At 57.4% G+C, this 23,500-nt stretch overlaps 4 protein-coding genes and 1 long non-coding RNA gene across 17 annotated transcripts in view; 3 read left to right on the top strand and 2 right to left on the bottom strand.

Annotated features, from left to right (window-relative positions):
• The window catches only part of PPP1R16A (protein phosphatase 1 regulatory subunit 16A), a 39,869-nt gene extending 31,364 nt beyond the window's left edge, over positions 1-8,505 (bottom strand). Inside the window, exon 1 of one of the 4 annotated variants that reach the window (XM_042973667.1) lies at positions 8,423-8,505. The gene's annotated coding sequence lies outside the window, so the exon portion shown is untranslated. Of the gene's footprint in view, positions 1-5,186; positions 5,438-8,304; positions 8,323-8,422 lie in introns of those variants that run through there. The other 3 variants (XM_042973664.1, XM_042973666.1, XM_042973665.1) reach the window with 3 other exon arrangements.
• Positions 8,506-8,527: 22 nt separating this feature from the next.
• FOXH1 (forkhead box H1) lies at positions 8,528-12,707 on the top strand. Of its 5 annotated transcripts, XM_042973669.1 has the most exons (6): positions 8,567-8,957; positions 9,373-9,437; positions 10,457-10,536; positions 10,998-11,157; positions 11,515-11,619; positions 11,708-12,707. In XM_042973669.1, exons 1-6 carry the CDS (start codon positions 8,903-8,905, stop codon positions 12,548-12,550), a joined length of 1,308 nt encoding a protein of 435 aa, XP_042829603.1. In that variant the 5' UTR covers positions 8,567-8,902; the 3' UTR covers positions 12,551-12,707. The 5 variants fall into 5 exon arrangements, with proteins under 5 accessions (XP_042829602.1, XP_042829603.1, XP_042829604.1 ...); XM_042973668.1 differs by lacking the exon at positions 9,373-9,437 and having other exon boundaries at positions 8,528-8,645; positions 10,446-10,536; positions 10,954-11,157; XM_042973670.1 differs by lacking the exon at positions 9,373-9,437 and having other exon boundaries at positions 10,954-11,157.
• On the bottom strand, positions 12,683-20,285 carry KIFC2 (kinesin family member C2). Of its 2 annotated transcripts, XM_042973662.1 has the most exons (18): positions 19,953-20,285; positions 19,629-19,710; positions 19,303-19,454; positions 19,046-19,184; positions 18,760-18,884; positions 18,611-18,676; positions 18,393-18,521; positions 17,883-17,960; positions 17,653-17,767; positions 17,466-17,575; positions 16,925-17,033; positions 16,658-16,815; positions 14,785-14,889; positions 14,581-14,702; positions 14,369-14,492; positions 14,104-14,233; positions 13,757-14,013; positions 12,683-13,671 (listed from the first exon to the last, which is right to left on the bottom strand). In XM_042973662.1, the coding sequence occupies exons 1-18, from the start codon at positions 20,049-20,051 to the stop codon at positions 13,417-13,419; spliced, it is 2,355 nt and encodes a 784-aa protein (XP_042829596.1). In that variant the 5' UTR covers positions 20,052-20,285; the 3' UTR covers positions 12,683-13,416. The 2 variants fall into 2 exon arrangements, with proteins under 2 accessions (XP_042829596.1, XP_042829597.1); XM_042973663.1 differs by lacking the exon at positions 18,393-18,521 and having other exon boundaries at positions 19,953-20,066.
• On the top strand, positions 15,558-20,148 carry LOC122235156. 2 transcript variants are annotated; one of them, XR_006213283.1, is made up of 4 exons: positions 15,558-15,692; positions 19,049-19,222; positions 19,312-19,496; positions 19,776-20,148. It is a non-coding gene; the product is annotated as an uncharacterized LOC122235156 (long non-coding RNA). The 2 variants fall into 2 exon arrangements; XR_006213282.1 differs by having other exon boundaries at positions 15,573-15,692; positions 19,052-19,222.
• On the top strand, positions 20,181-23,445 carry LOC122235155 (cysteine and histidine-rich protein 1-like). 4 transcript variants are annotated; one of them, XM_042973679.1, is made up of 3 exons: positions 20,181-21,044; positions 21,294-21,391; positions 21,602-23,445. In XM_042973679.1, the coding sequence occupies exons 2-3, from the start codon at positions 21,299-21,301 to the stop codon at positions 22,085-22,087; spliced, it is 579 nt and encodes a 192-aa protein (XP_042829613.1). In that variant the 5' UTR covers positions 20,181-21,044; positions 21,294-21,298; the 3' UTR covers positions 22,088-23,445. The 4 variants fall into 4 exon arrangements, with proteins under 4 accessions (XP_042829613.1, XP_042829612.1, XP_042829611.1 ...); XM_042973678.1 differs by having other exon boundaries at positions 21,253-21,391; XM_042973677.1 differs by having other exon boundaries at positions 21,211-21,391.
• Positions 23,446-23,500: the final 55 nt, after the last annotated feature.

Below are 23,500 nucleotides of genomic sequence, written 5' to 3'. Positions count from 1 at the left end.
GACATGAATAGACACTTCTCCAAGGAAGACATCCAGATGGCCAACCGACACATGAAAAAATGCTTATCATCACTCGTCATCAGGAAAATAGAAATCAAAACCACAATGAGATGATACCACCTCACACCTGTCAGAATGGCTAACATTAACAACTCAGGCAACAACAGATGTTGGCAAGGATGCGAGGATGTGGAGAAAGAGGATCTCTTTTGCATTGTTGGTGGCAATGCAAGCTGGTGCAGCCACTCTGGAAAAACAGTCTGGAGGTTCCTCAAAAAACTAAAAATAGAACTACCCTATGACCCAGCAATTGCACTACTAGGTATTTACCCAAGGGATACAGGTATGCTGTTTCGAAGGGACACATGCACCCCAATGTTTAGAACAGTGCTATCACCAACAGCCAAAGTATGGAAAGAGCCCAAATGTCCATTGATGGATGAATGGATAAAGAAGATGTGGGGGCACCTGGGTGGCTCAGTCTGTTGGGTGTCCAACTTCGGCTCAGGTCATGATCTCGCGGTTCATGAGTTCGAGCCCCCACTTCAGGCTCCATGCTCACACCTTGGAGCCTGGAGCCTGTTTTGGATTCTGTGTCTCCCTCTCTCTCTACTCCTCCCCTGCTTGCACTCTGTCTCTCTCTCAAAAATAAATAAACATTAGAAAAAAAAACTTAGAAAAATATGGGGGCGCCTGGGTGGCTCAGTTGTGTAAGGCTCAGGTCATGAGCTCACGGTTCATGAGTTTGAGCCCCACATCAGGCTCCGTGCTGATGGTGTGAAGCCCGCTTGGGATTCTCTCTCTCTCCCTGTCTCTCTGCCCCTCCTCTGCTCTAACTCTCTCTCAAAATAAATAAATAAACTTAAACAAATTTTTTAATAAAAAAAATATACATGGAAGACAGATGGGAAGTACCTTTGGGCTCTCTGTCCTAACCTTCTTTGTTACTCAAATGTGGCCTTAAGTGAAATGCTGTGCAGTTTCCTTCTCACATAGGACATGACGATCAGGAAAAGTCTTCCCTGGTACTAAGGGGCAAAACCAGCAAATGTGGAGAACCTGCCTCTTGATTAGTGACGCCTGCAAAGAGAGATTTTAATCAAAAGGGGATGTGAGGATCAGTAATGAGAAGGCAGTCGGGAGGCCGGCAGGGGGAGCCCTCGCTGACCCCGCCCCACTCCTCGTCAATTGCACATCTCTTAGGAGGAGACAAACCGTGCCCAGCCTTACTGCTTTACTACCCTAGCAGGAAGATTTCATTCTCCTGCAGCAACAGCCCAGCCAATGATAAGCCAGTATACTTACAACCCCCAGTTTGCTCCAACCCCCCTCTCCTCTATAAAACGGCGGTCCTCTGCTTTGCTCTATTCCTCCCCTTCCTTGTGTACACTTGCCTGTGGCTTGCTTGTCCCAGATTGCAATTCTCTGCTATACACAAACGCATTTTTGCTGGCAAAATAAATGGCATTTTTACTTTTATGGTTAACAACCGAGAACTAAATAAATGTAGAAATATACTATTTTCTATATTGTTAAAATATCAATTCTCCCCAAAATAGATCTAAAGCTTCAATACAATCCCAATCAAAATCTCAGAGAGCCATTTGGAAAAACTGACAAGCTAATTCTAAAATTTATATAGAACTATCTTGAAGAGCCAAAATGACTTGGAAAAGAGAAGAAGCTGGGCGCCCGGGTGGCTCAGTTGGTTGAGCATCCGACTCTTGATTTCAGCTCAGGTCATGATCCCAGGGTCGTGGGATTGGGCCCCACATCAAGCTCTGCACTGAGCATGGAGCCTGCTTAAGATTCTCTCTTTCTCTCTCTCTCCCTCTGCCCCTCTTCCCCATTCATGCTCGCTCACTCTCTCTCAAATAAAAAAGAGAGAAGACAAGTTGGACAACTTACACTACTTGATCTCAAGAATTATTATAAAGCTCTAATAATCAGGTCTGTGGGATATTAGTATAGGATCAATGAACAACATAGAAAATTCCTGAAAATACACCCACGAAAAAACTGTCAGTTGATTTTTTTTTTTAATATTTATTTATTTTGAGAGACAGCAAGCGAGCGAGAGAGCAGGGGAGGGTCAGACAGAGAGAGAGAGAGACAAAGAGCGAGAGAATCCCAAGTGGGCTCTTTGCTGTCAGCACCCAGCCCGAGGTGGGGCTCGATCTCCCAACCATGAGATCATGACCTGAGCTGAAATCAAGAACCGATGGTCAACTTAGCCACCCAGGTGCCCCTCAATTGATTTTTTTAAATTAATTTTATTTTATTTTTTTAATTTACATCCAAATTAGTTAGCATATAGTGCAACAATGACTTCAGGAGTAGATTCCTTAATGCCCCCCCCCATTTAGCCCATCCCCCCTCCCACAACCCCTCCAGTAACCCTCTGTTCTCCATATTTAAGAGTCTCTTATGCTTTGTCCCCATCCCTGTTTTTATATTATTTTTATTCCCTTCACTTATGTTCATCTGTTTTGTCTCTTAAAGTCTTCATGAGTGAAGTCATATGATATTTGTCTTTCTCTGACTAATTTCACTTAGCATAATACCCTCCCGTTCCATCCACGTAGTTGCAAATGGCAAGATTTCATTCTTTTTGATTGCCGAGTGATACTCCATTGTATACATAAACCACATCTTCTTTATCCATTCATCCATCGATGGACATTTGGGCTCTTTCCATACTTTGGCTCTTGTCGATAGTGCTGCTGTAAACACTGGGGTGCATGTGTCCCTTCGAAACAGCACACCTGCATCCCGTGGATAAATGCCTAGTAGTGCAATTGCTGGGTCGTGGGGTAGTTCTATTTTTAGTTTTTTGAGGAACCTCCATACTGTTTTCCAGAGTGGCTGCACCAGCTTGCATTCCCATCTCAATTGATTTTTAACAAAGATCTTAAGGTAACACAATGGGGAGAGGATGGTCTTCAAAACATGGTGCTAGAATGGCAGCATATACATGTGGAAAACTACGACCCTTTACCTCTACTCACACCATAAAGGAAAAAACACTGACAAACTGGACTTCATCAAAATTAAAAGTGTCCCTGCTTAAGATACTGGTAAGAAAATTAAAAGGCAAGCCATAGACTGTGAGAACAAATTTGCAACATATACATATACATATATGTATATGTATATGTATATGTATATGTATATGTATATATGTACATATATATGTATATATGGCAAAGAACTCGCATCCTGAATATGTAAAGAATTCTTAAAACTTGATGAGATAAATAATCCATATTGTAAGGGCAAAAGATTTGAACAGACACTTCACAAAAGAAGATATACAAATGGCCAGTAAAATAAGCACATTTGAAAAGATACTCAACACCATGGTCATTGGGGAAATGTAAATTAAAGTTTCAGCGAGTTACCATCTCACATCCATGAAAATGGCTAAACTTTAAGAGGATGGCAACACTGAATTGAGAACAAGGAACAACTGGGAACATAAAATGATAGCAAACGTTTTGGTAAATAATTTGGCACTTTCTTATGTAGTTACTTATACACTTCGACCCATCATTTCTATCATTTCAGCAAGAGAAATAAACATACATCCACATATAGACTTGTATACATGAATATTCACAGCAGCTTTATTCACAATAGCCCCAAACTGGAGAGAAACGAAATGCTCATCGACAGACGTACCTATAGCCCAAATAATGGTATATCGATTCGATGGAACCGCGCAGCAAAGAGTGACCTACTGATACCTGTACCACCTCGATTTCCAAAACATTATGCCTGGTGAAGGAAGTCAAACACAAAGTGTTCACTCCATGGCATTCCATTTACGTGAATTCTAGAAAAGGGACACTGAATCTACAGAAACAGCAGATCAGTAGTTGCCTGGGGCCCAGTGGAGGGAGGACTGGCCACAGAGGAATGAGGGAACTTCTGAGGGTGGGAGGATGTTGTACATCTGGACTATGGTGGATTTACAAAGATGTGTACATCTACCAAAACCCAGCAGACCACACTTAAAATAGATGTTTTATTATACGTAAGTTATACCTCAATAAAGTTTGATGTGAAAAAAAGTACCCATTCCCAAAGTTTTATCCTGGCCTCTACACCCTACGTGGTCTGGCCCCTGCTGGCCTCGCCATCTCCTTGCACGCCTCCTTCTCCACCTTCCACTCTCCACCTGCTTCCTGCTTCCTGCTTCCTGCTTTCTACACCTCGGAAACCTCCAGCTCCAGAGACCACAGTGGCTGGGAGCTGAGTTCAGGAACCAGACTCAAACTCTGGGTTTGAAGCAGTGGGAAGCTGAGGAGACCGGTCAAGTTTCTTGACCTCTTTTCCTCAGTTTTCTTATCCATAAATGGAATGATAATAGTCCTTTCTTCACAATGTCCTGAGGAGGATTCAGTGAGTTGACACAGCACTTTTGGTGTCTAGCACAGGGCTGGCATACTACTTCCTGCCATCTGGTCTTATACGGCCCATGAGCTAAGACTTACTTTTACATCTTTTAATAACTGGGAAAAAAGTATTTTTTGACACATGAAAATGATATGAAACTCAAATTTCAACATCGACGAATAAGGTTTTGTTGAAAGAGAACACTCGCATTTGTACTGTCTGTGGCTCCCTTCCCACAAGGTCGCAGACTTAGAAGCTGCCTCGGAGACCACATGCCTGCAAAGCCTAAAGTATTTACTATCCAGCTTTTCACAGAAAAAAACCACCACCACCCTGCCAACCTCTGGTCTAGCATGTGTCCGTCTTCAGCGTCGGTCCCACTTTGCATTAGCTGTTCCTTGTATCTGGAAGGGTCTTCCACCAGATCTTAGGGTAGCTCGCTCCCTTTTTGTAACTCAGACTGCAATTGAAACGTTACCTCCTTAGAGGTCTTCTGTGGTCACCTTGTCACTCTCCTATCTTTTCACTCTGTTCTAACGTTTGACATGTCCTTCCCCCCCATGTTCTTGGAACTGAACCTCATGCCTGACTCTCAGGAAGTGCTCAGTAACTGGGTTCCTGGCACTTCCTGACCGAAGGCAGCCCAGGAGATTCTGAGCTTGTCGGGGAGCTGGTGTGATGGAAGAGACCGTCACTCAGCGGCGCATATGGGTGTGTCAGGAGGTTCATCAGCCATGGCAAGGCTCTGCCCCCGGCCCTGATGCACAAGGAGGGACATTGAAACCTACCTGTACAACGGGAGGGCTCTGCAGGAGACTGAGCCTTCATCTGAGGCCTGGAGGCTCCCAGGGAGTCCCTTGCATCCACACCATCCTCCCTTCCTTCAAAACAGGAAGGGGTTCTGGGTAGGGGGGTGGGGGAGGTGAAGCTTACACAGCATATCACGCAAAGTCAACAAAACCATAATGGTCCTATCAAAGAAAGGCCCAGGCCTCAGGGAATCCTGGCATGGCAAGTTAGGGCTGAGCGTGGAGAAGACACAGGCCTCTTCAAGCCACTCTGCACTCAGTGCAACCACCTCCACTCTGCAGCCCCGCCCCCTTCTCTCTGCAGGGACCTTGAAGTCGTCAGTTACTCCTCTGCCCAGGTCCGAATCCTCCTGGACTTCCGCGGACCTCCCTATTCAAGCCAACTCCCATCCCTCCACCTCCCCCACACTCTCCTCTACTTCACACAGAAACTTCCTTGAAGACTTGTCTGCGGGCCTTATCTCCATGACCCCACCTCCCACGTGCTCTCCGCCAGCACCAATGTGCTTTGTCTGTCACAGCTGCCAAGGAAGGACACAGCCCAGAATCCAACATCCCCCGTCGGACCTTTTTATACCTGCCCTAACAGGGTGCCTGCTCCATGGGACCCTCTCCCCGGGCATCTGGAGAGCCGGACATTCCCGTATCTCTCTGTCCTTCTTTCTCAGCCGCTCTGTTGATGACAATTTGCCCAAGGTCACAGAGCTTAGAAGGGGTGGGGGAAGGTTTGTTCTCTCCCTTCCACCACCACACAAGAGTTAAGTATGGTGGCGGCATAACACACACATGGAAAAGTGCTCAGGGGTCAACTGAAGGGGCACAGGATGGGAACTAGTCTGCACAGACAGGTGAGTGTTATTCAGAAGTCCATGAGGAAGTTTCAAGAAGCAAAGTACAAGAATCAGATTTGCATTTCAGATCAATCACTCTAAGATGAGAAGAAGGGGGGCAAGGGGCTACAACAGAGCCAAGCCGGTGAGGGGCAACTGCTATAATCCCAGAGACAGGCTATGTGGTGGAAGGGATGGACAGGAAGAGCCAGAATCAAGAATATCTAGGAAGAAGTTCTGAGCGAGCCTGGAGGTGAGGGAAGAGCCTCCGAGATGTCTTACTTTGGCTAATGAGTAAACCGTGGCACAGGCACCAGGGTGGGGTGCTGCAGACAGCAAGGTGGAGTCACTCGGGTCCAGCGGGGGCCTGTGTCAAGCAGCAACACAGGCGGTGAAGGACACCGCCGCCACGAGATCTCGGCCAGACCAGCATCAGCGGACACCCCGGAACCGACGACAAGCAGAAGCAGAGGAGGTCCGCTGGGGCCCCGGGACCAACTAAACCCCCTTAAAAGGGGCAGACTTTTGCAGCAAACCGTCAGACTCTTCAGACACGACCCCTCTATGTGTGACCACCTCAAAAGGGCAGCTGCGGCCGAGGCCTCTGCCCGACTGGTCTCCGAACAGCCCCGAGATCCTTCAAGGGCTTGGACGTGATGAGCAGTGAGTGCCGAGAGCTGGCTCGGACGGGACCGAGGCTTCCTCTCCACTGTGCGCCCGCAGACTGACTTGGCGTTTGACCCCCTTCCGTTGCCTTGCCTGTCGTGTGGCCTGTCTCGTGTTCTGCTCCGGGTGCCGTGGAAGAAGCCAAGTTAATCACGTGGCGAAATGTCCCTGCGTTTGGAACCCAGAACCTGCTCTATGATGGTGTCAGCCTTGTTGGGTGACTGAATAAAGCCGTCATTGTGGAAAGACACAACCCGTGTGTGCGCCTTCACAGCGTGCTCATGACAGGGCTCTCAGGGAGAGTGGGGACACATCAATGTTACCACTGCCGCCAAAATCCACCGAGCCAAATGCGTCCTTGTATTTGGTGTGCTATAGGCTGAAGTTCCCAAACACACACAGTGGAGACAGGCTGTCGGAAGAGACCAAGGACTCAAATCCCTAGAACACAGATCCCAGTGTAGAGCCTAGAGGCACAGCGGCCCTCTTCCTAGGTGCCTGGCAGGGAGAGCAAAGTCCAGGCACACCCCGAGCAGGTGAGGGATGAGGCCATGACCGACCAGCGGAGCCAGGGGAGGAGGCTCCAGCCAACAGGGAGGAAATCCAGCCCCTGCACAGGAAGGGAAGGGAGGAAGCACATTCTAAAGCTTCCCCATCCCAGCTCTGAGCAAGAGCTTGGGGAGCAGAGAAAGGGGGACACAGCCTCACGATGAGGAGCCCAGAGGTAGCCTTTGTGCAGGCTCCTTCAGGCAGCCACCAGCCCCTTCCGTAACTTGGCCCGAGAGCTCCAGGCAGGGGCTCCCCTCCGTGCCCCTGAAGCGCACTAGGCAGCACAGCCAGGAGCACACAAGCCTCTTCAGCATTTCTGGGATTCAGGGAAACACACCAATCCTGCCCAGGGAGGACACCCACGAGGGCTCACTGCTCGGCCAAGACAGGGACAAGGGCAGCACGGTGCTCCCACAGCCACCTCCCCCCTCAAGTTAAAGCTCCAGGAAAAGTAAGGCCGGAGCTTTGAGGAGGGCCAGCCCTTCTCAGGCTTCCCTGAGCCTGGCATGGCTCCATGCACGCCTCCCGTCTCTGCACCCATGGAAATTAATCGCACGGTTGCCTCAGCCTCTGCTCCAGGACCCAGAGGAGCCCAAACCAGTCACGGATACTCCGCCACGGGCCTGGAGCACACGGCCCGGCACTCTCCGCACGGCAGAGCTTCTCACTCTGACCCCAGTCTGTGAGGAGGAGCCCAGGATCCCCACGAGTGAGGTCACCCGAAGCCCTGAGAGGCTCCAGTTTCTCCTCTGGCCGAACTCCAAAGCCCACACAAAGCCCGGGCGTGTCACTCCCGCCGGCCTTCATTTCCTGGCTGCAAATGGAGATAAGTCTGGCGCTGCCCACCTGGCCAACAGGTTGCAAAAATGAAAACTCCACAGACAAAACGTGAAAAGCCCTACCGGCGGCCTTCACAGGCGGCCACTTCCAGAAGCCGGTCCTGACCCCTTGGCGCCCTCGGCACCCGACTGGAGCCTGGACAGACTTGTGCCCTGGGCCTGGCCTCTCCGTGTGCCGGCCAGACACGGCGCCCTGCCTTCGGTACCTCTCACCTTGCTCTACCGCGCTCGTCTCCCCTCTGCCCGCTCAGCTCTGCCCCCTCCCCCCGCCCCTCTCTCCCCCGGGCCGGGTCCCCTCTACCGCCGCAGGCCCCGGAAGTGCGCGCCTCACCTTCCGCCTCGCGCAGCCCGCCGCAGCGTAGACGATCAGATCCCGGCGACCGGTCAGTCGGCCCCGCGTTCCTCTGGGCGCCGCGGGGGCGGGCCCCGCGCCCGGCTCTCGCCATGGCAACGCTACACTTCCGGGCCGCACCGCCCAGAGCCGGAAGCCGCGGCGCCCCCTGGGAGCCAGGGGGCGTGGCCGAGCTGCCAGGGGGCGGGGATTGCCCTTCGAGGTTGGCGGTCCGCGGTGTTGTGTGAACCTCTAGCGGGGGCATCCTCGGCGCGGATAGGGTGGAAAGGGCAAGCAGTCAAAAGGCTCTCGGGAGGCGGTCATCTGTTTACGCTGAGCTTTTAAGGAAAAGTCGGGGTTCACCCGACAAAGCAGAGTCATCACGAACAGAGGGGGAAGCATGCCTATAGGTGGAAGGACCCGGTGCATGGGAGCAACGGGAAGGTGGTGGTTTGGTAGAGCGGAGGAGAATGGTCAGATATGAGTAGTCCGGACACAAGGAGCCTTGAACGTCAAACCAAGCAAAGGAGGACCCGTAAGGGAGGGAGGGGTGACTTAAGACTTGTAGGAGAGAAAGACGTCTTTGCTGATGGAGTGAGGCTAGGAGGCCATAGATAGCAACAGCATGGTTAGACACAAGGACCCCCTCAACTAGAGCTCTGGGAACTTAAAAGAGGTGACATCGGAGTTCAAGGGAATCCATGTGACATCTGAAGGGAGAGTCTGAGAATGAGGGGAGTGTGTGGAACTTCACATTACATCATCCTTTTCAGCCCCAAACTTCCTCCTCCAGTGCACCTCTACCACTCATGCCTTCCCTCAGCACCTTCCATCAGTTGGGTACCTACTGCAGATTTTCAACCATTTAAGAGTATAATGTGGGCGGGGGGGGGGGGGGACTGCCCAAGAAAAGCTGAATTCTTGAAGTAGTGATATACTTCATATCATAGTGATACCAGCATCAGCCACCACTGCTAGTGTCCTGGGCCTGATACCCCCTTGGGCAAACTTGCTGGTAAGGAGCAGGGCTGGGCCTTGGGGCATGGTACAGAGCATAGGTCTTGATGGACTCAAAGGCCTTAACAGATCAGATGGCCAGAGAGAAGGTGAAGGGACAGAATAGGGTGTGGGAGGGGCACCTGTCTGGCTCAGTCAGTAGAACATGTGACTCTTGATCTCAGGGTCATGAGTTCAAGCCCCATGTTGGGCGTGGAGCCAACTTAAAGAGTAAGAAGAGAAGAATAGGATCTGGTAGTTAAGAGGACCAGTCAGTATCAGGGCACCTGCCAGAGGCATTTTTCTTGAACCGCACTTCTAGGGAAGGTCCTGTGCCTGCTAAAACCCTCAGAGGCTCTAGCCAGGCCCAAGCAGCGAGTGCTGACCCCTCAGACCTCCCCATCCTGAGCCTCCACTCTCCTACCTAGAGTGCCCCATCTCCACTCAGGCCAGCCTCCACCTGCCTAGATCTTCTATCTAGACTAAGCTTCATGGCCCTGTGGCTGTCTGAGAATCCCTTCCTGTGTACTCATGCAATGCACCTGCACTCACTCCTGTCCAGAGTGAAGCCAGGTGGTCCTTGCACACTCCCCTGGGCAGGAATTATGACCCATGAAGCTCTATCCTCAAGGTCTGGCACCAAGAGGTGTCCAGTAAACCCCTAAACCCCTCCAGCTAGACTTCTTCCCCCCCACACGCACACACACACACCCAGGAGCACTGCCCAAGTGCCCCCAGAACGAGAGGCATCGTCCTGGTAGCAACCTTAAGAGGATTGGACCCAGAGGACCAAAAGAGGAGGAGAGAGGCAAGCCTGCCTCCAAGAAGTCCTCTGGAGCCAGGCAGGTCCACCTCACCTAGGGCCAGAGGGGTGCACAGTTAATAATGAGAGCTGTTCAGTTCCCACTGTTAACACGCACCATGGAGGTGAGGAAAGCGGCCTCCAAGACCTTGGGAATCTGCTGGGGCCCTGCAGCAACCCCTGGGAAAATTTCTTGAATCCACTATCTCCCTATTTTGTTCTGAGGTTTCCTCCAGGAAGCCCTCCCAGACCACCATCTAGGCCCTGGAAGCTGCTCAGCCTTGAACTCCCGGCAGGCCCCACCCATTCTTGGCAGGTCAGTTTTGAGTAAATCAACTCCCTCATCTATTAAATGGGAGCCTGAGGGCCAACCCAGACAGACAGGATAAAGTAACTATGGGTCACTGGCCCCTTCCAAAGGCTTTTCCTCCCAGCTTGTAGGGGGTGCTTAAGGCAGCCCAGGGGTGAGGAATGAGGCCCTGGGTGGTTGCCTGCAGCCCCCACTGGAATCTTCCCTGCCCCTCCCTTCCAGATTAACTGAAACCTGCTAATTGTGGCAGCCTTCTGCATGCTCCCCTCCCCCACCGACGATTCGTCCCTCCTTTTGCCTCCCCTCCCCTCCCCCTTCCATCCGAATGATAAAGGGTCTGGCCCGCCAGACCCGCGGGCCTCAGGCCCTCAGCCCTGCCTCTCGATACATTGCCCCATTGCCTTGTGCCGTCCACGGGGCCAGGCCCCTGCCCACGTTGCTTGCCTCCCCTGCATGGGGCCCTGCAGCAACCCACGCCTGGGGCTTCCTGGGTCGGAGTCGTCATCGCAGCCCCCCAAGAGGAGGAAGAAGAGATACCTGCGTCATGACAAGCCCCCCTACACCTACTTGGCCATGATTGCCTTGGTGATCCAGGCCGCACCCTCCCGCAGGCTGAAGCTGGCCCAGGTGAGAGGGACCCCCATTCTCCCTCACACTCGGTGATTGGACCTTTCTCCAGACCCGTCCCCCACCTATTCCTAAGCTCAGGCTCCGGCCTCCGACCCCACCTTACCCTACCCAGCTAAGTCAGTGGGGCCAGTCCCGGCCTGGGCACCAGGGGGGAAGGAGTTGAGGTGCTCGGGCAGGACCCTTCCCTCGGTCCTTTTCTCCCTCCGGCGCAGAGGTGTTCTGTTAATGGGGGGGGGGGGGGGGGGGGAGGCGCGACGCTCCTAAGTCAGGCTGTGGGGGAGGGGCGGTGCTGCCCCACTTTGCGTCCCGGTTCAGGGCGCCGGCCCAGCCACCCACCCCCGGTCCGTGTTTCAGATCATCCGTCAGGTCCAGGCTGCATTCCCCTTCTTCAGGGACGACTACGAGGGCTGGAAGGATTCCATCCGCCACAACCTCTCCTCCAACCGATGCTTCCGCAAGGTGGGGTAGGGCGAGGGTCGGAGCCGGGGCGGAAATCCTGAGTATCTGGGGTCGGACGGCCCCACCCAAGCCTCCCCACCCCCTCCAGGTGCCTAAAGATCCTGCGAAACCCCAGGCCAAGGGCAACTTCTGGGCGGTCGACGTGAGCCTGATCCCGGCCGAGGCGCTGCGGCTGCAGAACACGGCCCTGTGCCGTCGCTGGCAGAGCAGGGGCGTGCGGGGAGCCTTCGCCAAGGACCTGGGCCCCTACGTGCTGCACGGCTGGCCCTACCGGCCGCCCAGTCCTCAGTCGCATCCCAGTCCTCAGCCACCACCCAGTCCTCAGCAGCCTCCCAGTGAGGGCTTCAGCATAAAGTCTCTGCTAAGGGACCCCAGGGAGGGGGTGCCACAGAGCAGTCCGGGTCACACAGGATCTGGGCACAGTGGGGAGAAGGTGGTGCCTGCTCCACCCCTGCCCTCTGAGAGGCCTCTGTGGCCCCTCTGCCCCCTTCCCGGATCCAAAAAAACAGATAGGGAGACTAATTCGCAGGGGGGAACCAGCAGGCCTTCACCCCTCTCCCCTGAGCACAGAGCCTGGCCCCTCCACTTACTGCAGGGTTCCCCAGATGCTGGGGGACTGTCTAGTGGGAGTCACAGGGCCTCACTTTGGGGGCAGCTGCCCACCTCCTACTTGCCCATCTACACTCCCAATGTGGTAATGCCCTTGGCTCCGCTACCACCCACATCTTGTCCCCAGTGCCCACCTTCTACTAGCCCAGCCTTCTGGGGGGTGGCCCCTGAAACCCATGCCCCGCCAGGGATGCTCTGGGATCTAGATGCCCTCTTCCAGGGGGTGCCACCCAACAAGAGCATCTACGATGTGTGGGTTAGCCACTCCCAGGATCCAGCTGCTTCCAGCCCAGGCTGGCTACTCTCCTGGTACAGCCTGTGAGGCCCCCCGGGGCAGGGGCTGCTTCCTTCTCCTACCCCTTCCTGCCACCACTGGCTTGTTGGGGAACCAAGGCCAAGAGGACCCAGAGGTGTTCTGTGGCCACAGCAGCTTTGAAACACCAGGCACCAGCGATGCTGAGAATCCACGATATTTATTGGACTACCCCACAAAGGTGGTGGTCTGGCTAGGCACCACCCTGGCCCCCAGGGTCCGTCATGCCTCTCCTACCCCCAGAGGCAAGGCTGGAAAGAGTGGGGGCTTTGCTTGCAGTAGCCCCTTCCTGATCCCACTTTCTCTGACCCTCTCTGTCCGTCCATCCTTCCTTCCATCCATCCATCACCATGTGTCACTTCCTCTCCCTGGCTCCACGCTGGGGGAGGGAGAACCTAATGGTGGCTCCAGCCTGTCCTGTCCTCCCTCATCTGCCTGGGAATGAGGTAGCACCTTTTTGGGGAAAAGAAATCAAGACCCTACTTGTTTTGGGTGGTGGTAGTGGGGAAGATAACAGTAAAGGAGTAGACAACATTTTAATGCCAAGTCTGATTTTTGGTGATGGGGTGGTGATCTGGAGGCTAAGCACTTGGTCGTCAGGGGTCTGGTCGTCGGGGGTCTACCTCCCAGGGCTCTCTCATCCCCTGCTGTGGGCCGAGATAACAGCAAATGGTGATAAGGAGGGAACTGAGGGCCCGGGGGAGGGAGGGCCAATCACGCCCCTAGGCTTGATACTCCTCGCGGGGGCAGGGGAGCCAACTCTGGGGGGGGGGGGGAGGGGGCAGCGGGCCCCCCCAGAGGTCGAGGAGGTTGTGAGGGCGTAAGAGATTTGCTGCCTCTGCCGGCAGAGGCGGACTCCAGCTCCAGGGGCTAAACTACAAGGGCGCGTCCTTTTGGGTCCCGAGGCCCGAGCTGGAGCCGCTGCCCGGGCCGGGTCCCGGAGGGCTGCCGGGGGACGGCGTAGGAGTGCAGGGGGTCCCGGTAAGTGGCGTGTCGGTGCTGAGCGAAGAGGGCGTCCCGGAGCGCGGGGCCCTGCAGCGCCGCGCTGGCCCCAGCTCCACTCGGCCCACTCGCTCGGCGAACTTGAGCGAGCACACGGTCTCGCCGAGATCCTCGGGCCGCGTGGAAATCTGCGGGGAAGCGGCGCTGGTGGGCGGGCCCGGGGCGGGCGGCGCCGGGCTTGCAAACCACCCTCCCACGCCTGCGGCCGCCCACCTGCAACAACAGCACCGCGGTGGCGCCAGGCCCGAGCGCCGGCTGCAGCAGGCGCGTGAGCTGCGAATCGCGGAAGGGCACGTGGGGCCGGCGGGCGCGCAGCGCGGCCATCACGCTTCCCAGGGCCAGCAGCGAGCGGTTGATAGTCCGGGCCTCCCGCAGGCGCTGGGCGCCGTCTCGGTCTCCGCGCGGCGGGCCGGCCGCCCCTGCCTTCCAGGCACGCTCCGATCCGGCCAGGTCCACCAGGTGCAGTGTGCCTGCAGGGGCGAGCGAGCCCGTCGTGGAGGGAGCCCTGGTCTCGGGTGCTGCGAAGGCCCCCCGCAGGGCTCAGGCGCGCGCTGCGGTACCTGCGGTGCCTGGACCGCGCGGCGGGGACGCCGTACGCAGTGTCAGTGTGACCAGGGCATGCGACCGTGAGCTGTGCGGGTTCTTGGTGGTGGCGGCGGTGGCCCGGTTGCTCCTCCCCAGGCTCAGCATCTGGAGGGCGGAGCGATAGGGCCTGCCTGCTGCCGGGTCTGCTCCCCAGGTGGGAGCACAGGCGGGGCCCTGAAGGCCTGCTGGGAGGCGGTGGGTGGGGGTGGGGTGAGTGCAATGCCACCCGGGCAGCCTTACCTGGTGAAGCATCTCCAGGTCGGGCACGTCCCAGTAGGTGAGGCCAGCCACCTGAATGCCCCCCTGGCCTGCTGGGCCCTGCCTCACCGCCAGGCGCTCAGGAGGCCCTGGGGCTAGGAGGTCCCTGCAGAGAAAGAGAAAGGCTTGGTTTCTGAGGGTCCTAGGGTCACTGACAGGGCACAGGGTGCGGAGGAGGCGCTGCAGGCCCTGACCTGACAGCCTCATTGTAGATCTCCACCATGCTGAGAGTCACACGGTGCTGCCCTTCAGTCCCCATCTCCTGGAACAGTGACTGCAGTGCCCTAGGAGCTATGCCAGGGTCCTCTGGTGGGCCCTGGGCACAGGGTGGGGTGCCACATCAGGCTCCCATCCGAGCCCCTGGCCCCAGGAGCCACCCAAGGTCCCCCCCTTCCCACCTCCATACTGTAGGTCTTCCCTGTCCCTGTCTGACCGTAGGTGAAAATGCAGACACTGTAGCCTTGGAGGCAGGACAGCACGGCTGGCTCCAGCTCCCTGAAGACCTAGGGGTAGGAGGGGTAGGAGGAGTCCTAAGCCCCAGGACCTGAGACACAGTTGGAAGGAAGCTTGATTCCCCTGGGAGGTTGGCCCTAGGGGAGCATGGTGGAAGTGTGGATCTCCCAACAGGTAGAAGACGCTCCCTGGAGAAGGTGGCATTTAACAAGAATTTGCCAGGCAAAGAAGGGAAGGGATGTGACAAAAGAAGAAACAGGAGACACAGGGCACTGGAATTCTGAGGTCCACTAGGGAGGCCCAGGGAGCAGCAGCCAAGAGCCCAAATGGTGGGCTTGGCTGCCAGGTTCAAACCCCAGGTGTGAGTGGAAGCAAAGCACATATCGTCCTTTCAGGCCAAGATTTTCCCTCTGTAATGTGATGACTATAGTGGCACCTCCTGTAGGGAGTAAAGGGGAGCATGTACCAAGAGGCCTAGCAGCATTTGGCTTACAAATTATCAGCCCAGAAAGGCTCCACAGGTGTGCAGGTTGGTGGCCAGCCAAGATCACTGGAACCCTGGCCTTGCAAGGGTGCAGAGAGGCGACTGAGGGGGAGGCGGGGCTGGGACTTGTATCCTGTTGGCAACCGGACCCCAACAGCAGCCTTTTGAGCAGCAACATGGCCAGCTTTTGTGCCCCGGGGAGCTGGCAACTGAATAGCCTGTGAGTTCTGCCTCATGCGTTGGCTGCCAACAATGAGGGCAGAATCCAGAATTGCCAGTGAGGTCACCAAGATTCCATGAACGGAAGGAAGCACTGGGGGTAACCGTGATGGAGGGACTGTGGTGCCCTTGCAGAGATGGGAAACACAGGTGAGGGGGCTCAGTGAAAGATGCCTTTGTTTCCTTTATTCAGACCCATTGAACTGGAGAGCCCTGTCCAGAGGGCTGCCCAGATAGCAGCGGACAAGGGGGGCCTGCACAGGGCTGCTAAAGCTTGGGATGCAGGCTGAGGCCAGGGGAAGTGTGTGAAATAGAGAAATAGGTGAAAAACAGCTGTGGTGCTCCAGGAAGTGGGGGAGGGAGCCCTGACCACCTGCCAAATACTCATCACACAGTGTCCCTGTGAGGCCAGGTTGGAATCTGTTAGCGCTGCCCCTTCCCTAATCCTCTCCCAGCTCTGAGCCTCCATTTCCTGAGCTTTGGAAGTTCTGATGGGGAAGCATGTAGACAGAGACAGGGAGTGTGCGAAGGCCAGGTGGCTGGCGGGCCTGGCAGGAAAGGGGAGGAGGGAAGGAAGCAGGGTCTGCACCAGGCAGTGGGAGAGCACTGGGGCTGGACGCCACCTGCTCACCCTTACGCCCTCACTGCCTTCTTGGCCACAGGGCAAGGAGGTGAGCCTACCCTCAAAGCTGGCCCACTCCCCAGGGCTGGAAGAGGGGGAAGGAGGTCACAGCAGTGTCCCCACCACAGCAACACCCTAGCTGTGCTCTGCAGCCAGCTCTGCATGAGCAGTAACCATCATCTCAGACAAGTTCGTCTTCCTTAGTTTCTTGGTAAAAAAGTTACTTTTTAAAATGTTGACCTTCCTGTTAAATCAGAAAAGGCTTGTTTCCACTGGAACTGCAGAGCTTGGTGGGGGGATGCAGAGGGAAATTTCTGGAAGGAAAGGAGGTACCCAGCTAGGCTGTCGTTCCTGCCTCCCAGATCTTCCTGCTCCCTTCCCTTCGCTGAAGTCCAGCCACTGGGGAAGCCAGATGAAAGGGGGAACCCGAAGCCTCTTCGGACTCTGGGGCAGTATGAGGGAAGGTCAGCACAGGGCAAGGGCGGAGCATCACCTCCTCCTGGCTGGCCTCTGGAGAGAAGACCCAGTCCAGGCGGAAGCGACGTTGGCGCCCTCGATAGCAGGTGGTGACAGTGCCGCTGGGGCCAGGCTCCAAGCTCACCAGGCTGGAGGGTGTCCCTGGCCTCAGGCGACACAGCACACGGATATTTCCTGGGATGGAGATCAGATCAGTAGGCTGCCTCCCACGCCCCGAAGCGTGCAGAGGCTCCACTTCCTCCAGCTTGCCGCCCCACTCCTCCACTTCCCAAGCCTGCCATACCCTTGAGCTCCAGCAGCCGCCCCGGGCATCCAGTTGGGGGCCCCTGCTGCTCCTCAGGGAGCTGAGTCCCAGCCCCTCCAGCTGACAGAGCCCCCAGGGCCCAGGATACCTGGTGGAATAGGGATGCGAGGAAGTGGGGGCAGCAAAGGAGCTGGGGGTGGGGCGGGTGCTGAGGGCAATATGGTACCACCAGCTGTGGTGACCTACAACTTTCAGTGGCTTTGAGCCCCTAGGGGCATCATACAGTGGGCCCAGGTTGGAGACTCAGAATCTCAGGAGGATCATGGGAAGACCTTTGTCTCCTCTGGGGTTGGCCATCTTATGAGGGGTTTACAGTCCCCCCAGTTTGCACAGACAGAAATGAGATCACACCCAGGGTGTGTGAGATCACAAGCTGTTCTGGTTCCAGAGCCTACAACCTCCATTAGAGCAGGCAGCTCCCGGGGGCTGGGAAGGAAGAAAGAACAAGGGCTCCCCATGGAAGAACAGTGACTGGGCTGCCCAGAGAGCATGTTCTGGAGAGAGGGCAGATGGTCCTGACCTGGCCCCGGGCCTCACTGAGCGAACACTGACAGCTCTGGGTAAATGTGCTGACCAGTCCTCGGAGGTCCCCACAGCCCTGTCGCAGACTGGCCATACGTGCCCGAAGTCCTGGCAGGGAGAGTTTGTTGTGAGGGAAAGCCCAGACCACATGGCCTTCCCATGAGCCCTCTGGACCCCGCCCTTACCTGCCAGCTGCCCAAGCATCTGCTGCAGCTCCCGTCTGCAGTTCTGCTCAGTCTCCTGCTGGAGCTGCCGAAGGGCCCCCCGAAGGCCCTGCAGCTGCACCTCCTGCACCCCCAGCTGTCCCACCCAATTCCACCCCTGTCACTGAGGAAATAGGCACTTACCAGGCCCTGCCTCAGATACCCCCCTCCCAGTGCACCAAGACTTCCCGGCCCCTGGGCTCGGCGCCCACCTGGACCTGAAGTGCTTCTGTGGTGTCCTGGGCTTCCTGAAGCCGACTCTGGAGCTCCACCAATGCCTCTGCCTCCTCCTGTGGGAAGGGTGGGAGCTGTGTCAGCTATGGAGCCAGGAGGGAACTCAGGGAGGGGCACTCCAGCAGCCCCATTTCATGGATGGGGAAGTCAAACGGAGACAGGCAGAGCTGCTCATGAATTCATGTCTCCCAACCCCAGACAGGACTCCTTTTCCCAAGTCCCTCTGCTCTTCTGGGGTCCATCACTTGGAAAGCCATGGGACAGGGTCGAGGTATTCTCCCATGGGCATTGGTCCCTTGTTGGGGCAACTTTGCACAGACCGTCCCAGGGTCTGTCCACAATCCTAGTCTCTGACCCTTAAAGGTCAAAGATGTCTCCCTGCCTCCGTTCCAGCAGCGTTAGATCCTGAGGAAGCGTGGGCAGTGTTGCAGGAAGCCAAGTGTTCAGGAGCCCCAGACTGCAAAAATGGTAGCAGCTAAGGAGGATACCTGGGGGGCCCTGGTGGAGGGGCCAGGGCCCCAGTGCAGCAGAAGGTCCCGAGTGAGGCTCAGGCTCTGTTTCAGAGCCTCATTCTCCAGGGTTAGATGCTGAACCCTTTTCTCTGAGTCTGTCGCCCCCTGGCGGAGAAAGAGGCCCTCTAACTCACCTGAAAGCTGGGGCCCCCTCTCGTGTCCCCCTCCTGGAGCCCCACCCCCAGCAGCCTTACCACGCCCAGGCGCAAGCGGCCCAGCTCCTCTTCCTGCAGTTCGAGTTGCTGCTTCAGCTCCTCTAGCTGGGAAGGAGGGAGGGGCACAGGGTGGAGCATGTCCTTCCACTCCCTCCCACCCCAGTCCTGGGCCCTTCCGGGCCCCTCACCTGTCCAAGGATGAGCTGCTCCAGCCGCTGCCAAGCTCTCTGGTCCTCCTCCAACTGGGGAGGGTTCTGCCCTGGGGCCTCACCTCTTGGTGAAAGGGAAGGGCTTTCTTCTTGAGGTGGGGATCCTGGGGTGGGGTGGACCCAGTTAGGACTGATCAGGTCTCTAACCTGAAGGAGGGGACACCTCGAGAGCAAGGCTGGGCATGGGCCCGGAACAACGAGCCACTCAGTTTCTGCTGGGCTTCACTCCCTCCACTCCCTTTTCAACTCACTACTCCTTACGCACCAGCAGGTGTGGGAGGCTGCACCTCCGAGGCTGGATGAATACCCTGGGGCAGGGCCTGCCTCCCCCTGGGGCTCCGAATCCATGCCAGGAGGGCCAAGAGCTGACCGGTCACCGTCAACAGTGGGGGGACATCGCTCGGCTGTAAAGGAGATAAGAATCGGAGCGAAGGAGACTGAGGTGATGACAGCCATGGGGAGACCCAGGACTATGGATAGAGTATGAGTTTCCCGAGGAAGGACGCTCGGCAAACCGCTCACCTTGCTCAGGTCAGGGTTCCGGCAGCTCTCTTCCGCCCCCAGCTGGACGGAGAGGAACTCAGCAAGACGCACGAGAGCCTCTTCCAGGGAGACCTCGGTAGAGCGGCCCTCGGCTCCCTCTTCCGGCCCATCCTCAGAGCAGCCTGTGAGGCCTGATAGCGGGAAAGGGAGGCTTGCGGTTCACGTGTTGGAGGGTAGGCCACCAGAAGGCACCAGCTGTGTTCCTCCCTCCCAAAGAGGTCACGGGCACCCCTCCCTCTCTCCGACGGCGGGGTTCTCTCACGGTCCCGGGGACGCAGCTCTCCCGATGCACCGACAGCACCTACCGACCAGGCCTGTCAGCTCGGTCCACAGTTCTGCCGTGGGCTGGTCGGGGCGGCGGCGACCCCCGGGCTTGCCACCGGCACTCTAGGGAGGGAGCAGCGAGACCCCGAAGGAGTGGGTAGGCAGCCTGTGGGGCTCTTTCCCCCCAGGAACCTGGCCAAGGGAGTTGCGGCTGAGGTCTCCGCTTCCAACACCAGAACAGAGACGGGGTCCTCGGCACGGCCCTCCTCCCCAGCGTCGGCGCCCTGGGAACGTACGCTGCGCGGGCCCGCAAAACCCGCTCTCGAGAAGGGGGTCGCGGGCTGTGCAGCGCCCGCTCCGCTCACCTGGGCGGGGTCCCCGGGGTCGCTGGCCACCGCAGCCCCGCCATCCCTACGGAAGAGGCTGTAGAAGATGTAGATGAGCAGCGAGTAGAAGGCGTACATGGGAGCGCGGGGCGGCAGAGGGCCCCGCTTCGCGCCGCCCCGCGTCCCGGCGCCCCGACTCCGCGCCCGCGCGGTGCAAAGCCGGTGCGCATGCTCGAGACGGCCGCCCCCACGGCCCCGCTCCCGCGGGTGGAGGACGCGCGCGCGAGGAAAGGGGATGCCAGAAACAGGGGCCCCCGGGGCTGCACCCGGACACCTGCCCCGCGCCTCCCACTCCCACTTCACGGAGACCCCGGGCTGAAAGCGCCCACGGCCTCCACACACCCCCTCCTCGGAATCCTTCCTAACCCTCGGCGGAGGCCCCCACAGCTCTCGCCCCTTAGAGCCATCAGCCCCGGGGAATCCAAGCGCCCCTCCCCACGTAACCCCTTCCTCATAGCTCCGCCCCAGTCCCGCCCAGATCTCTTCACAGCCCCTCCCCACTCGTCCCTCCCCTCCCAGCTCCGCCCATACCGCTCACAGCCAATCCCCTCCCCTCAAGGCTCCGCCCACGACCCTCCCCTTTCTCGGGCCCATCCCTTCACAGCTCCTCCCCTCACCACAGAGTCCCTCCAAACCACTTGGCTATCGCACCCGGGCCGCGGTACAGAGCGGCCTCCTCCTAGTCGCCTCTCCGCCCTGACAACCTCTTCTTGCTGTCCTAGAACGTCCTCTTCGTCCAGGCCCCGCCCCCCCCACCCGCCGCTCTAGCCTCCGCTCCTCTCGTTGGTTCGCGCCCGGACAGCGCTGGGAGGAAGCCGGAGACCCGGCGGCAGCCGGCGGGTGGCAGGGTGGCAGGGTGGCGGGCGACGCCAATCTACAGCTCGCCCCTGCGGTGGGGCCTCGCAGCTCAGCCACCGCTGAGGGCCTGCGCCCTAGCTCCTTCCAGGCCAGGTTCTGAAAACGGCGCTTCCCAGAGCGCAGAGACCAGGCCGAGTGGGCCTGCGCGCAACTCTCCCCAAGGTCTGGCACCCCGACTTGGATTCCAGGGCCCCAGAACTCACGTCTAACCAGGTCAGGCCCTGCGCCGCTTTTTCCCTTCTTTTCCCGGCCAAATTAGGTTCTTCCTCCCCATAATTGTGTCCAGTGGCCCCAGGGCTCTGGAAAGTTTCGGATGAGCCTTTCCCAATATTTAGAAATGGGGCTCTGGAAACTGGTAGTCCTGGAGAGTCTCGCTTAGGGCTCCTGGTCGTCGGCTTCTGCGTTTTCTTCCAATCCAAAGTTGAGGATCCCCTTCTTGTTTCACATTTACTACCACCCGAGGTGGCATGGCCCCCAAGCCGTGGAGTGAGTGGAGCACGACCCTGTCCCACCTAGCGCTGGGAGTGGTGTCTCTGCATGCAGCGGTGAGCACTGCCCAGGTGAGTACACTGGGGCCAGGCAGGGGTGTATCCCACTCCCAGATTGCAATGACCTGGATCAGGTCCAGTTCCCCGGATCAGGGAAAGGGTGGTGGGAGGTTGACTCTGGGGGCCAGGGTTGCATGAGACTTCCACACTCTTCCCTCCTTAAAGGGAAGTCCTGGCTACCCTCCCCCCCCCCCCCATCTCCTCCTATCCTTGTGCTGACAGGCAAGTCGAGGGGCCGCTGCTGGCTTCCTGCTCCAGGCCTTGGCCTCTGCCACCTTGCTGGCCCCAGGGCTGGGCACAGATGAAGACTGTCTTGCTGGAGCCTGGGTGGCCACTGTCATCGGGCTGCCCCTTCTGGCCTTCGATTTCCACTGGGTGAATGGGGACCGCTCCTCTGCCAACCTACTCCTGGGAGGAGGAATGGTGCTGGCAGTGGCTGGTGACCACCTTGGTGCTGAGGGCCGTTCTGTAGCTGGTCAGGCAGTGGTGCTGGTGGTTGCAGTGACGATCCTCATTGTGGCTGTTTTCACGACCAACACTTATGGAATGTGGGGGGGCGCAATGTTGGGGGCTGCAGGCCTCCTGAGCCGGCTGGAGGAGGACAAAGTTCTGCTGCTTCCAAAGGAGGATGTCTGTCGCTGTGCCCTGGCTGCAGGCAGTTGGGCCTACCACCGAGCCCTGCACACACAGCGCCTGCAGTGGGAGTGATGTTTGCAGACAGCAAGGTGGGGCTTCTGCCCTGGCTACCACCTTCCCCTCCCACAGGCCTGCTCCTATGGGCCTCCTCCCCTAAGGATGGACTCTCTTGCCTCCCAAAGAGAGCTTGCTGCACGGTGATGGATGCCTTGGCCAGGAGACAGAGTCTGGGCACTGTCCCTTCTCTGGCTGAGTTTGGGGACTCACCTAGATAAGAATTAAGGAGATGGGGCCCCAGGCACGTTTTGGGGCCTGATGTTGGGCAGGCCATGGTTTTGGATTCAGAGAGAGGCTTGGTCTCCAATAAACCTTAGGGATTCAGCAGGAATATGGAATCTGCCCATTCTTGAAAGGGATCGAGGGAGGGGTCCTCCAGTGAGTTTTCTAAAGCTCCAGGGCAGCAACTGGTTTCCCTGTGCAAAGAAAGGGGCTGCCCTGGAACTAGCCCTGGGGCATCACCCAGCCTGACCTCCTGCTGTCACCTTTGTCAGGAGGGCCCCTAGATTGAGAAGACCTATTTCTGGGCCCTTGCTCTCTTGGGACATAGTAGAGTTCTGAATATCCTTGGTACAACCTGGCAGGTGGCACTCTGGGACAGTGACCTTCACGGGCTGCCTGTTGGGGTGGGGGCAGGGAAGGGCTGTATTACAGCTGTATTACAGCTGTCCTCAGAACTGCACAATCCCACTCAGCTGACTTGACATGTACTCATCTGCCCGCTCGCCTGTGTAAGGCAGGTCCTGATTTCCCAAGACCCTCACTTTTCTCAATGGACCCCTCCTCAGCTCCTAACCCCAGGGTTAGGAAATGGGTTTGGGCAGAACAGTGGGTTAGATTCGGGGTCCAGAGTCCTTTCTCGAGATATTCTATGCTTGCGTCTATTCTATGCGTGCTTCCTGTGGAAGCACACCTGGTCCCACACAAGAAGGACCTGAGTGGCCGACGGGGTTTTTCACTCCAGCGAGCCAGACCAGAGCTTCTTGCACGCAAGCATGAGCGTTGGGGGACAAAAGCGCAAGCACACCCCAACGTTGCGGTCCAGGGATGCCCACCAACCGGGTGGCCTCGGCTAGTGGGCCGCACCCTAGACGGACCGGAAGCGGCGCGCACGCCCCCAACCCTAGGATTTCCCTGCCCCGAGCGCGCGCCCCTCCGCAGGTCGCCCTGGGCCCCGCCCTCTTCCTGCCTACTTTCTGCAGGGGCGGGCCCTCGGGCGTCCCTGCGCGCCCATTGGGTCTGGCTGACGTGCCATCTAGCCCTGGGCGGCTCTCCCATTGGCCCCGCGCGGCTCACGTGACAGGGAGACCGAGGGGGCGGTGGCGGCGGCAGGGGGAACGAGCAGCGAAAACAAAGATGGCGGCCGCGCCGGGGTCGGTGGCCGCGGCAGCTTCGGGGCGACGCGCGGGCCAGACCCATTGAGGCGGC

This window comes from Panthera tigris, chromosome F2 (assembly GCF_018350195.1).
Source record: "Panthera tigris isolate Pti1 chromosome F2, P.tigris_Pti1_mat1.1, whole genome shotgun sequence".
Classification (NCBI taxonomy): Eukaryota; Metazoa; Chordata; class Mammalia; order Carnivora; family Felidae; genus Panthera; species Panthera tigris.
This window is presented reverse-complemented; position numbering and strand designations above follow the sequence as displayed.